Source organism: Salvia splendens, chromosome 20 (genome assembly GCF_004379255.2).
Source record: "Salvia splendens isolate huo1 chromosome 20, SspV2, whole genome shotgun sequence".
NCBI classification, from domain to species: Eukaryota; Viridiplantae; Streptophyta; class Magnoliopsida; order Lamiales; family Lamiaceae; genus Salvia; species Salvia splendens.
The window spans coordinates 6626558-6641711 of NC_056051.1; the positions used below are offsets into that span (position 1 = coordinate 6626558).

Below are 15154 nucleotides of genomic sequence, written 5' to 3' on the forward strand. Positions count from 1 at the left end.
ATGTCATTCCTTCTGAATTAGGAACATGAAGAAACTCCAAAGACTATATCTTGTTGGCAATCAATTGGTAGGGTCTATCCCTAACGAACTTTGCCAAATGAATCATTTGGGGGAGTTGGACCTAAGCATGAACATGCTTGTGGGTCCCATACCTGAATGCTTAGGTGATGTTAAATCCTTGAGAATGATCAACTTAGGCTCCAACCAATTGAATTCAACCATCCCTCCTAACTTGTGGGTTCTCACTGACCTTCTAACTTTGAGCTTGTCCTCCAATCATTTGAGCGGTCAATTGTCATCTCAACTTGGCAATTTCAAGTTGCTTAGCTCTTTGGACTTGTCTTCTAATCAATTTTCAGGTGATATTCCCACCTCAATTGATGGTTGCCAAACACTAGACTTTCTTAACTTATCAAATAATTTTCTCAGTGGATCCATTCCTCAATCCTTGGTAAGGGTTAAGGGTTTGAAAACATTGGATTTATCTTACAACAATCTTTCTGGATCAATACCCAAGTCCTTAGAAGACCTAAGTTGTCTTGAAAATTTTAATGTTTCCAACAACAGACTGGAAGGGAGAATTCCAGATGGCGGTTGTTTTCGTAACTTCAGTGCACCGTCTTTTGCCAACAACTTAGCTTTGTGTGGTCAAATAATGTTTCAAGTTCTAGCCTGCACAGAAAGCCATCATATATCATGGTTAAAGAAACTCATGGTGTCATTAGTGATTTTAGTTGTCATTGTGGCGATTGCATTGCTTGCTTTCATAAGGATGTGTAAACAGAAAAAAGTAGCCCTCTCGGTTCATTTTTCAGCACAAATTACTGAATGCATAGGAATTCCTTACAATGAACTTGAACGAGGAACGAGTTCATTTAGTGAAACCAACCTACTTGGAAGAGGTAGCTTTGGTTCTGTATTCGAAGCAACACTTTCGGATGGGTTGAAAGTTGCAGTAAAAGTGTTCAACTTAGAACTACAAGGAGCAGCAAGGAGCTTCGGTGTTGAAAGTTCTATATTGAGTAGCATTCGACACAGAAATTTAGTTCGGGTTATTGGATATTGTTGTAATATGAACTTTAAAGCATTGATTCTCACATACATGCCAAATGGGAACTTGGATCAATGGTTGCATTCCAAGAATTATAGGGTGGATCTTATACAGAGGTTGAAAATAGCAATAGACGTTGCGGCCGCCTTGGAATATCTTCATCACGGTCATACATTCCCAATTGTTTACTGCGATATAAAGCCAAGCAATGTGTTGCTTGATCAAGACATGGTTGCCCATCTTGCTGATTTTGGCATTTCCAAGCTTTTCGATGAAGGGGAAACTATCATTCAAACACAAACACTGGCAACTATCGGTTATGCAGCACCAGGTATGCATGATTATAAGCTTTCCAACTTAAATTTCATCATGTGTTAATGTTTTACCTAATCCTAACAAAAAGTTGAATGCATGTGATACTATTAGAGTTTGGAATGGAAGGGAAAGTATCATCAATAAATGGAGATGTATATAGTTTTGGGATACTTGTGCTGGAGATGTTTACCGGAAAGAGGCCAACGGATGATATGTTCGATGAAGAAAGAAGCTTAAAACAGTGGGTAAGTGAAGCATTAGAGGAAAATACCGCAACTCAAGTGATGGCGTCTGATTTGTTGTCAATGGAAGATCAGCATTACTCTGCCAAGGAGAAATGCATGTTATCAACATTTGAATTGGCAATGAAATGTTTAGCTGTTTCAGCAGACGAAAGGATCAATATGATTGAAGCAGCGGCTGCTCTGCACAAGATTTATGCAACATTTGTAGCAGGAACTCAATGGCGCCGTCCATGAGATTTTCCCGCCAAATCTCCACCACATTCGGCGTCATTTTGTAGCCGCCATCAGCCCATGCCTCCACCCGGTGATTCGTCTACCTCTAGGCGCTAGCTACATGCCACGCTGAGAGGTAGATCTTCATCCTTATGGTGATTCGATTTGAATTTTTGTTGTTAATAATTTTAAAGTATTGTAACTAATGTTTTCTTTAGTTTGATATCTATAATATATTTAAGATGAACATTATGCTAGTATAGCTTGTAGATATGGCTTTATGAATGTGGTTGTGGATGAGTGCCGCTTTTCATTTCCAAGTTTCATCCCAATTAAAGTCTTTTATCTCGTATTCTGATTATTTGCCTAATTTCGATCATTCGGGTGCGAGACCAGCTAGCCGCTTGCTCGACTCCTCGTACCTTCTCGGAGAACCGTGGCAATTAACTCCCGAGATTTGAATAAATGCGCATGTTCTCAAATTACATATTCCGGGGCTTAGGATAACTTCACCCATTAATTATTTCGGGAATTAATTTAAATAGTCCCGAATAAATCAATTATTGTCGGCCCAAATTTTTATAGAATTAAATTCCCAAAATTAATCTGGCCCAGAAATTAATTTAAGTTGGCCCAAAGGATTGGAAGCCCAAAACTGAATTAAAACGCCCATTTAATCAGAGAAGAATAGACTATGGTTGGATATTAGTACCTAGTTAGCAATTTCTCCTATGATTGCTTGTTTCTCACTTGAATCTATTGTTAGGAATTTGGGAGTAGAAGTGTTTGTGTAATTGTGTATGTAACATCTTGTGATAGTAGATTGTGTGAGATTTTGAGTGATGGAAAAAGTATAATTAAAATAATGTGGAAATTAAATGACAATAATTTGGATTTATGTGGATTAATTGGCTTAATTGGCAATTATGGAAATTAAATTGGTATTGACTGTGGTTAAATTGCAGGATTAAAAGCAGATTCAGAACTCTGCTCTGGAGAGGAGCAGAAAAGAAGATTTGGGCTTAAGGATTTCAACTCTGTTCCATTGATAAATAATGACCAAATTATGATTTAATTGTTGTAATTAAATCAGGCTCAGAGACGTGTAGAATTAATTAATTCTCGACTTTTATTTGCTTATGGCCCAAAGCCTAATTGTTATTCAAACTTGGGAAGGCCCAAGTGTAATTACATGCTTTTTATTAATCAATTTTATCGCCCTTTTCCCGTACAATCTTAATCGCACGAAGTTAATTAGTACTCCACATCAATTTTAAAGCCAAAGAATTTCACTTAATATGGTTTATCGCATCAGGTGATGCATGATCTTAAGCTTTCCCTTCTTAAATTAAAAATGGTAAACCTTTTGCAAATTAAAAGAAGGAACCACAATTTCTAATTCTTCATTCTTCGTTCTCCATTCTTCATTCTTCATTCTCCATCTTCATTCTCCATTCTCCATTCTCCATTTTCCATCTTCATTTTGAGGCTCCATCTTCTAAGATTGACAATTTTATATGTAACAAGATATGCCAAGTTGGGAAGCTTTTAAACATCAATTATAAAAATGATTTGTAATTACTTTCAAATACTCAAGAAGTCTTATCTAATCCTTTTGTTTTTATGTAACATCATTATTAACTAATCATCAATTTAGATAAATGAGAAAATTTTAATAAAATAAAAGTTAAATGCCAATGGCTCTCCACGACGTCCACTCGCAGGCTCAATCCCCACCACGTGAAGCTCGACGAGATGAGACCGACCCATTTTGGCTCGTCCATTGCGAGTGCTCCTATAAATCATATCAATGCAATAAATCCGTTGCGAGTGCTTCTATAAATTATATCAATGCAATAAATCCAATTTCAATCCTCAAAACGTGGGGGACACGTTTAACCAGCCAACCCTAATAGACTAACTCAGTTTATTTTATTAGACTATTTGAGTCGATCCCCGGATTTCGAATTGAATTGATATCCTTGATTTAAAATCCAGATTTCCACTGCCAAGACTATTATGAAAAAAAGTACCTAGTATTTTTTTTGGAGAAGTGCAAACAAACCGTCACGACGTTTACATACTATCAATCCAATTTCAACCCCACAAAACGTTGGGGGACACAATGCAGTGATACATATTTATACATTAGTTAGGTGACACACTTGGATTTTACATGGTTTTAGAGGGTGATTTTGTATGAATTTGATCATATTTCATCTATTATTAGGCGTGTTTACATCTACTTTTGTATTATGTTGGTATATTGACCATTTTGTTAAGAATGTGTAGAAAAATGTGCAAAATAGGTGGATGTGCAGCAGTCTTGGCATGAGACAATTTTACTGGAGATTTTGAAGTCCAATCAACCCCCAATGCACATCATTCTCTTCGTCTTCGAAAGAGCTTCGCGTAGGTACCTCACACGCCCGAATCGAAGTTCGGATGAGAGAGATATGGCCGTTTTACGAACACTGCGCTGTCCAGAAAATCTCACGCGGCCGGGTGAATTATTACCCTGTAAATCCACCCGGCCGGGTGTCTCAAATGGAGCAGAATCTGGTCGAAAATCATCACCCGGTCGGGTGAATTTTACCCTTTATAATTCCATCCGGCCGGGTACGTTGTTTTGACGTATTTTTATGCCAAAAACGTGATTTTTGAAGGGGATTAAGAGGAGAAGAAGCCTAGGGTTCATTCCACACCACACCTAACGCCTCCTACACTCACACACCACCCCAAGCACACCTTGGAGAGAGAGAATTGAAGATTGAAGACTTCCAATCGGGAGATTGAAGTCACCTATCCATCGATTGATCTCACAGGAGTCTTACTATCTTTACTTCATGTATTTGTTGAATTCATTTGTTTTGAACATGGTTTTCTCTATAAACATGAGTAGCTAAACATCTCTTGTAGAATTCTTGGTGATGATGCCCTGATTTCATAGTTTTTATCCGATTGATTTTATTTTTGCCTTGCTCTTGTAGTTATTTGATTATTCTTGGGTTTATTCCTTTCAATTGCTTGATCACCACTTGATTGTGTAGGATTAATTAGATTAATCGGGAGATGAAATAATTAATCCGGAAAGAAGAATAATTCACACCTTAGTACAATAGAACTCGGGAGAGTTGAGGTTTTGAGTGAGGTCATTGACCTAATCGATGTTTTAGGAGTTAGGAGTTTAGGATTAGAAGGGGACTTCGATCCTAGCACCTAATCTACAGGTTTCTCACCTCGGGAGGGGGTTTAATCTATAACTGTGGTCGGCTTAGTAACTCTAGAGACACCAAAAGGTAAAGTGAATTGACTGGATAAGAGCTTGGAATTGTGCATCGGATCCTTGAGTTCTGCAATTTTCTCCATATTATCTTTTCACATCCTTTTTACACCGTGTTTCCTTGTTCTTAATTGTTACTTGCTTACTATATGCTTTTATTAGTTGTTAGAACAAGCCAATCTTTTCTTGATTGTCTAGATAGTAGTTGATTTTTGTTCGTGGTAGTTAAGTGATACAAAATTGTCTCTGTGGGATACGATACTCTTGCTTACTAATTGCTACACTAGCCCCGTACACTTGCGGGTATCACTTGTGTTAAAATAAGTTGAGTCAAGTTTTTGGCGCCGTTGCAGGGGACAATTGTGTGTCATTATAGCTTAATATCGTGATAATAATTGAGATTACTAATCTAGATTTTACTTACTTTATTTTTACTTTTTATTTTGAGTTCTCTAATAGATGTGTTTCCTTGTTCTGGTTGTATGCACACACGTTCTAAAGGTCCACCTCTAGAGCTTATCGATCCCGAGATCGAAGCATCCAACAGAAGGAGGAACGCGCAGAGAAGGTTAAACCAAAGGATTCGGGTTTCTTCATCCGCTCATAGGCGTCTACCTTCTCCTATCCAGAGAACTCCATCACCAAGTCCATCTCCACTTCCGTCACCTATACAGTGCGAGCCTCATTCTCCAATTCTAATGGAGAACGGCGGGGAGAACAACAATGAGGATCCTGTCATTCGTGAACTCCGTCTGCAGCTAGCTAACATGCAGAGGCAATTGGATGAGCAGAACGTGAGACCAGTGCCCGTGCAAAATCAGTTTGCCTACAGACATGTTACTAATCAACCAGTCAACAATGCGGTGATAGCGGCCAATAGCTTTGAATTGAGACCGGGGTTGATAGACAGAGCAGAAGCAAACGCATTTAGTGGAACAGGCTCAGAAGATGCCAACAAGCACCTCACCAAGTTCATACAAATCAGCAACACAGTGAAGGCGAATGGAGTCACATATGAGCAAGTCCGCCTCAGATTATTCCCATTCTCTTTGAAAGACGATGCAAGGGACTGGTATGACAGCATGGGTCCTAACTCTGTGCCCACATGGGATGCAATGGTGGAGCTGTTCTTGGAGAAATACTATCCACCTAGCGAGGCACTCAAACGCCAAGCAGAGGTCATTCAATATAAGATGCAACCTCAAGAGAACGTTCTGGAGGCCTAGAAAAGGTTCAAGCACTTAATGAGAAGATGCCCCAACCACGGGTTAAGCCCGGGGCAACAAATCCTAACCTTCTACAGGGGAGGTACGCTGGAGGCAATGCGCGAATTGAACATGAGCGTCGGAGGATCTCTCTTGAAGTTGGGAGAAGCTGAAGCACTTGAGGTGATTGAGAGAGTGGCTTCAAATGATGAGGGATGGAGAAACGATAGAAGCAAATCCTATAGGGTGGCATCCACCTCCGATTTTGATAGGATGGATACAATATCCAAGCAGCTGGAATTCCTAACTGACAAGCTTAGGTATATGGGAACAAGGCAGGTTGGGACTGAGATGCAACAAGGAGTCGAAGATGTAAACTACGTTTACCAAGGTGGCAATAGCAGAAATTTCAATAATTACCGCCCCAACCTAGGAGGAGGCAATTACAACCACTATGGGAACAAGGTGCATCCCAACTTGTCCTACGGAAACCCAAATAATGCCTTGCAACCACCACCCGGATTCCAGGTATCAGATGGCCAAATCATAGAACCGAAGAATGATGAGCTGAAAGATGTGTTAATGGCTTTTATGAAACAAACGGGAGAGTGCATGAAAGACTCCAACAAAAGGCTAGTGCAGGTTGAAGCTAATGTGAATGCCTTGAATATTCACATGAAGAGCATCGATAACCAGATGAGCCAGGTTTCACAGGCTGTGGGTATTCAGCATCAACCAGGCCAATTTCCTTCTCAAACGGTTGTAAATCCTAAAGACTGTAAGGATTGCAAAGCCATTAATCTGAGAAGTGGAAAGAGCTATGAAGGCCCAACCATGCCTGCAGAGAAGGAGAAAATCTCTCAAGAGGAGACAGTGGTAGAAGAGGTGGTGGAAGAAGAAGAACCAGTGGAAGAGGTGCCGCCTCCCAAGGCAAGTACCGTGATACCTGCACCCCCTGCTGAGGTTAAGATCCCATTTCCACAGCGCGTGCAGAAAAAGAAACTAGATGATCACTTCTCTAGGTTTCTTGACATATTTAGAAAAGTGAACATCAACATCCCGTTGGTAGAGGCGTTACAGCAAATGCCTACATATGCAAAGTTTCTAAAAGATGTGCTCTCCAAGAAGAAGAAGTGGACTGACTATGAGACGGTGAACATATCTGAAAACTGTAGTGCCATAATTCAGAAAAAGCTACCGGCCAAGCTTAAAGATCCTGGGAGTTTCAACATCTCATGCGTCATTGGAAATGACAGACAGACAAAGGCACTTTGTGATCTGGGGGCGAGTATAAATTTGATGCCATTATCGTTTTTCAGAAAGATGAAGATCGGCACTCTCAAGCCGACAACAATCACGCTACAGATGGCAGATAGAACCATCACCTATCCCAAAGGAATTGTTGAGGACGTTCTTGTGATGGTACACGACTTCATATTCCCCGTCGATTTTGTAGTGTTGGATATGGAAGAAGACGTGAATGTACCGCTTATCCTGGGGCGCCCATTCCTTGCAACGTTCCAAGCATTGATAGATGTAGCAAAGGGAGAGCTCACTCTTCATATGGGCAACAAACGTCACATCCTATCTATCTACAATGCTATGAAGAGTCGTGAGGAAGAAAAACTTGTTATGAAGAAGGAGTGCAAAGCTGTGCACGTTGTAGAGGTCCAAAAGGCACAAGAAATTGAGTCCACATTTGGGGATTTTTCTTTACCGCAATGGATGTTTGCTTCATGTGTTGGATCAATTTCTAAAGAAGAGACTACATCAAATCCTAAAGTAAAGGTGAAGAAAACAAAAGCTGAAAATTCACCCAAAGTGGAAACCAAAATTTCTGATGGAACTCTGAAAAATACTTGGTGGAAGAAGAGATTGGCTAGATCATATGCTTCCAATATTGACAGAAAGTCTAACACCACCAGTTATGGCGTGACATGATGCAGCTCATGGAGGACGTCGAGCCAATGACGATAACCAAAGGCACTACAGGGGAGGTAACCCCTAGTAGGTAACTTTTAATTTTACCGTTTCAGTTTGTTTTTGGTGTGTTTTATGTTGCTTGCATACCATGTAAGTCTCCCTTCTCCACCAACTTTTCAAACTTATTCTTTGCATAGCTTTGAATAAGTTTGGGAGATGATATGGTGGATAGGGACACTAATGAGGTACTTATTTTATTGCTTTATTTTTGCTTTAGATTGATTAGTTGTGATTGATTGAAAATTTTGGGCTTGAATTGAAAAAAAATTTGGTAGTAATTGGGGTGAAGACTAGTCGTCTATGATAAAAGAACCATCCATTTTGAGCTATCACTTGACCATTGACTTGAGAGTTTGAGTAATAGGGTGCATAAGTAACATATTGCTTGTTTGCCTTGCTTCATGCTATTTACCCAAGTGAGATTTTTGAGCCTTCAATTCTTTCATGTGTGTTTTATCATCAATTGTGCATGTGTTTCTAGAACTTGCTCCTGATCTTCTTGAGTCTACATAGTGACCTTAAATATAGGGGAAGATGTTAGGCCATCGTTGTTAGCTTCATTTTTACCTAAACACTAACCTTAGTATATAACACCCTTGTTAGCCAAGTTTGAGCCTTAAGCCTTTTCTTTTGTCAAGCTAATCAAGTGGATTGAGAATCCTAGACTCTAAATTTGTTGAGATTTGAAAAGAAGAGTTGGGAAAGTATAATTGAAAAAGGTTGGTTGAGTTTGTTCTTAAAAAAAACGTGAACGAAAAAGAAAAAAAAAAGAGAAAAAAAGGAAAAAGAAGAAAGAAAAAAAAAATTGTATATAGAGAATAATTTGAGGTCTTTGGAAGTTGGGAAGAAATTAGACAAAGTCTAGTTATTACCGAGAAGTGTTTTGAGAATGGTTGAAGTTAAAAGTTGATTGTTGTGATTTCTTGGGATTTTACGTTTTGGGAATTTCAGTCACTTTAGCAAAATATTTCCTCACCTTACCAAAGAGCCTACATTATAACCTAAATAAAAGACCTTTCGGACTCTTGATTTATTGTCACACGAGGTAGAGGAGAGGTTAGACATTGAGCAAGCTTATGGTAAACCATGCATTTTTGCTTGATTTGAGTGACTACTTGATATCTTATACACTTTTTAGTGAGGTGAATATACACACACATATACATCCTGAGTGAAGCATGAAACCAAGGTGATATACGAGTTAGTAGTAAAAGTGCATTCGACAGCTTAACTTGATAAAATTTGTATTGTGATATGCTCCTTTATTCCATATTCTTTGAGACGATGATGATGTCTAAAACCCCTTTAAATCCAAGTCTTCTTTTAGTTCTTTTTCTTCATTGCTCGAGGACTAGAAATTATGTAAGTTTGGGGGAGTTGACACACTTGGATTTTACATGGTTTTAGAGGGTGGTTTTGTATGAATTTGATCATATTTCATCTATTATTAGGCGTGTTTACATCTACTTTTGTATTATGTTGGTATATTGACCATTTTGTTAAGAATGTGTAGAAAAATGTGCAAAATAGGTGGATGTGCAGCAGTCTTGGCATGAGACAATTTTACTGGAGATTTTGAAGTACAATCAACCCCCAATGCACATCATTCTCTTCGTCTTCGAAAGAACTTCGCGTAGGTACCTCACACGCCCCAATCGAAGTTCGGATGAGAGAGATATGGCCGTTTTACGAACACTGCGCTGTCCAGAAAATCTCACGCGGCCGGGTGAATTATTACCCTGTAAATCCACCCGGCCGGGTGTCTCAAATGGAGCAGAATCTGGTCGAAAATCATCACCCGGCCGGGTGAATTTTACCCTTTATAATTCCACCCGGCCGGGTACGTTGTTTTGACGTATTTTTATGCCAAAAACGCGATTTTTGAAGGGGATTAAGAGGAGAAGAAGCCTAGGGTTCATTCCACACCACACCTAACGCCTCCTACACTCACACACCACCCCAAGCACACCTTGGAGAGAGAGAATTGAAGATTGAAGACTTCCAATCGGGAGATTGAAGTCACCTATCCATCGATTGATCTCACAGGAGTCTTACTATCTTTACTTCATGTATTTGTTGAATTCATTTGTTTTGAACATGGTTTTCTCTATAAACATGAGTAGCTAAACATCTCTTGTAGAATTCTTGGTGATGATGCACTGATTTCATAGTTTTTATCCGATTGATTTTGTTCTTGCCTTGCTCTTGTAGTTATTTGATTATTCTTGGGTTTATTCCTTTCATTTGCTTGATCACCACTTGATTGTGTAGGATTAATTAGATTAATCGGGAGATGAAATAATTAATCCGGAAAGAAGAATAATTCACACCTTAATACAATAGAACTCGGGAGAGTTGAGGTTTTGAGTGAGGTCATTGACCTAATCGAGCTTTTGGGAGTTAGGAGTTTAGGATTAGAAGGGGACTTCGATCCTAACACCTAATCTACAGGTTTCTCACCTCGGGAGGGGGTTTAATCTATAATTGTGGTCGGCTTAGTAACTCTAGAGACACCAAAAGGTAAAGCGAATTTACTGGATAAGAGCTTGGAATTGTGCATCGGATCCTTGAGTTCTGCAATTTTCTCCATACTATCGTTTCACACCCTTTTTACACCGTGTTTCCTTATTCTTAATTGTTACTTGCTTACTATATGCTTTTATTAGTTGTTAGAACAAGCCAATCTTTTCTTGATTGTCTAGATAGTAGTTGATTTTTGTTCGTGGTAGTTAAGTGATACAAAATTGTCTCGGTGGGATACGATACTCTTGCTTACTAATTGCTACACTAGCCCCGTACACTTGCGGGTATCACTTGTGTTAAAATAAGTTGAGTCATTAGGGATGCATAAGAACTGAACACAATTAGAAAGTATATTTATATACTAAATCTAGATAAACATATAGTGTAGAAAAATGTGCTACGAAACTTGATTAAAAAAAACATAGATAAGATGCGTGCATTTGAGTTTCGAACTATGGTGGTCGTGTCAGCAACATTGTGTTAGTATGTCTTGAATCTGTATAGATCATGTTTCCGAATTGGGATAAGATTATGTTTCCGAATTGGGATAAGATCTCATGTGTGCCTATTTATATGGGAGCAGGGCACATAATTCTGTAAACTGAAAACAATTTGTAGCCACAATCCTAAAAACAATCTGAATAAAATTTGTTCTCCGTTTCTACCCGTGGACGTAGACAACAGAACGTTGGTGAACAACGTTAGTAAAGAGATCTCTTTACGTTTCTGTTTGTCTCGATTACACAATTGCTCTATTCTGTCACAACAATTTAGTGTCAAAATGAGATAACAAAGTTGGCTAAGCCGCTGCATGCCAAGTTGATCAAGCTATTGGTCAAGCCGCTGCATGCCAAGTTGATCAAGTTGAAAGAGATAACAAAGTTGATCAAGCCGCTGCTAACCAAGTTGATCAAGCCGCCACCTGCCGAGTTGATCAACAAGCCGCGATCCGTGATCTCAAGTCACTGGACCGTCAAGCTGATCAAGCTGCAGTGCGTTGTGCGCAAGCCAGAACAATCACGAACTCCATGAGAGCTGAAGCTGAGAATGAGACAAAGAAGAGGAAGGAGTGTGCGGCACAAAAGGAGCCAATGATCAACCTCGCACGTGTTGAAACCGCCGATAAGCCAACTAAGATGGAGGACCACATATGTACTTGGCGCGACGTGGTGTTGCGCGGTTTAGAGGAAACATGTCTTGCAGAGTTTGTTAAAGTAAATTAGTATAATGATCAGAGTTTGTTAAAGTAGATTAGTACAATGTTTTAGGTCGTTTGAATGTAGTATATATATATTGTATCTGGTTACATTTGAAGCAATGAAAAATGTCGATTTGAGAGCTCTCTCCAAATATATCTCTAGTGTGTGTGTTCATGGCTTCCGCAGCTTTCTTTCAGAAACTTGATCAAAATGCATGCAATGAGTGTCAAACACTGGCGTTGGTGTTGCAATTACAACGGAGACTGGCTACCGCTGGACCAAAAAAGATGATATTAGCATAAATTGATTATATAAATATGTACATTGATTATATATGTCAAATTTTTAATGCATTAATTACTGTAATATAAACTTAATAAAGCTGCCAATGAGAATTCCGACAGACTGCTTCTTGAATTAGAATTTTGTCTTAGCTGTTAAACATTTGTATCCATTATATAAAATCTCCATTCACCATTCTCAATTCATCCTCATTTTCAGGCTCCGGATCAAGTGTGAGTTTTCTCCATCTTCTAAGATTGACGATTTTATATGTAAAAAGATATGCCAAATTGGAAAGCTTTTAAACATCAATTATAAAAATGGTTTGTAAGTACTTTCAAATACTCAAGAAGTCTTATCTAATCATTTTATTTTTTCGATAAGGATCACTTGAAGTTCGCATGGTACTTTCAAAATAGGTTAAGTAATCAAAGGCATTGCTTAGTTATGTAATTCTTAATTTTTTTTAGCTCCAAAGAATATAGTTTATTATTCTGTGCATGTTAGAATGATGATAACTTGAAGTTCGCACATTGCTTTTCAAAACGGGCAGAAGAATCATAGTCAATGCTAAGTTCAATTTTCAATATAAAATAGTTATTGATTTAGGAACAATACATGGAATTTTTTATAAGGTATCCGACACACATACATGCCAAATGGATGCTTGAGAAATGGTTACATTCTGGCATGTTTGATTTGAAATTATATAAAGATTGAAAATAGCAACAGATGTTGAATATCTTCACCATGGCCATAAATTCCCGGTTGTTCGTTGTGATCTAAAGCCAAGCAATGTGTTGCTTGATCATGACATGGTTCCCCATCTTGCTAATTTTGGTATTTCTAAGCTTTTTGATGAAGGGGATGCCGTAATCCACACACAAATAGTTGCAACCATCGGTTACAGTTATGCATGAAAATAAATGCGTTGAAATTGGATCCAAAAAATAATGTTGTGTAGTTAGGAAAATTTCAAGGGACTCGTACCTATTTAGAATGATATTGTTTTCACTTGCAGAATAAAAAGAACCACACCTACATTAATTTTGACTTTTTTTACATTGAGTTTGACTCGAAAGAAAGGGCACCTACATCTTTTTCATTTCAAGGTAAATAGTAATTTAAATTACCAAGTTTGGTCAAAATTGGGTCTATTCCACAAAGTTTAAAATACGCTAATTAAATCACGAAGTCTCAATTTTTCTAGTTATCTCATGGGTCGAATTTTAGGCAGAATGTTTGCATCTCTGCATTGAAATTCATCTTGAAATCTCAATCTAACTTTAAGATCAAACTCCTTGTGATTACATTTTAAATTACACAATCGTTTTTTTGTGATTTAAATATCAATTCATCTTGAAATCTCAATCAAAGATTCAACCTAAATTTCGAGTCATGAAATAAACTAGAAAAATTGAAACTTCATGATTTAATTAGCGGATTTCAAACTTGATTGGATAAACCAGATTTTTACCAAACTTGATGATTTAAATAGCTATTTCCCCGTCATTTAACTAGCAGTCCCTTCATCAACTGTTGGTTATATTGGGCAGTTTGTATGGTGGACTATTATTTGGGCCTGGGAATTAATTGGCCCAGATGGTGACTTGGGCTTGTGGCTGCCCTAGCCCAATTGGCTGCTGATATACCCCCCCTCTCCACTCCATCGCCGCTTGACATTCGACACTCTCTCATTTCTCTCTCTGCTCTCTTGCGTCTGTGTGATTGATAGGATAAACCCCCTATCGGGTTGATCGGCGTCCGTAGATCGGCGATCGATAAATGTCTGTCGCGGGCAAGTGCCCGTCGAGCAAGACGGGTTTCTCACTTTGGAGAACAGAATGAACGATAATATTGATATTCTTGATTGATTTCTCAAATGATTACAATAACTCCTATTTATAATGCTAATAATAACTTAATGAACAAGAAAACAAAGATATGGAAAAGATATGCAAATCCTAATTTATCTAACTAATAATGCTCGTATCAACTCCCCCACGGTTGAAATCCACCTTGTCCTCAAGGTGGGAACTCGGCAACCAAATCTGGTGATGCGCGCGGAACGTCTTCCGTCGGGCAGCGGCGCAACTTTGGTTCGAGATGGTGGAATGCATAACTAGTTGCTGTGTGCGGGTGGATTCCCGTCAGGCAGCGCCGTAGCTATGGTTCGATCGGTGTGGCTAGTTGCTGTGCGCGGTGGATTCCCGTCGGGCAGCGACATAGCTGTGATTCGATCGGTGTTTTGGAGGGTGAGATCGTGATGAAAGCACCAATTTGATAGGATAAATCCCCTATCGGGTTGATCGGCGTCCGTAGATCGGCGATCGATAAATGTCTGTCGCGGGCAAGTGCCCGTCGAGCAAGACGGGTTTCTCACTTTGGAGAAGAGAATGAACGATAATATTGATATTCTTGATTGATTTCTCAAATGATTACAATAACTCTATTTATAATGCTAATAATAACTTAATGAACAAGAAAACAAAGATATGGAAAAGATATGCAAATCCTAATTTATCTAACTAATAATGCTCGTATCAGTGATTCCCTTCCTTCTTCTTCTTCTCCGATGAGTCTCCGGTTGTTTCACGGTGATCTATCACGGTTATTTGAGTGATTTGTGTGAGTGTGTGAGAAAGCAACTCCTTCGGTTGCTTGAGTTCTGGAGAAACTAAGGTGTCTAATTTGAGGGTTTCTTGTGAGTTTGGGTTCGGTGAGTGTTTAGATCCAGTGTCGAGGAGTGGATTGGGGTTCGGTATCCGGTGTGTGAGGTTAATTACTTGAGGAACTGACTGTGCTCCCTTGGATCTTGGTTTCTGATGAATAGATTCGTACTATTAGCGGGTGGC

The 15154-nt window shown here is 38.9% G+C and overlaps 2 protein-coding genes across 2 annotated transcripts; both read left to right on the plus strand.

Annotated features, from left to right (window-relative positions):
- The first annotated feature begins 25 nt into the window (after window positions 1-25).
- On the plus strand, window positions 26-1900 carry LOC121782037 (putative receptor-like protein kinase At3g47110). The gene is made up of 2 exons (XM_042179741.1): window positions 26-1382; window positions 1478-1900. The coding sequence occupies exons 1-2, from the start codon at window positions 26-28 to the stop codon at window positions 1843-1845; spliced, it is 1725 nt and encodes a 574-aa protein (XP_042035675.1). The 3' UTR covers window positions 1846-1900.
- Window positions 1901-6351: 4451 nt separating this feature from the next.
- Window positions 6352-8253, plus strand: LOC121781372. The gene has a single exon (XM_042179121.1). It carries the CDS (start codon window positions 6352-6354, stop codon window positions 8251-8253), a length of 1902 nt encoding a protein of 633 aa, XP_042035055.1.
- The last annotated feature ends 6901 nt before the right edge of the window (window positions 8254-15154 follow it).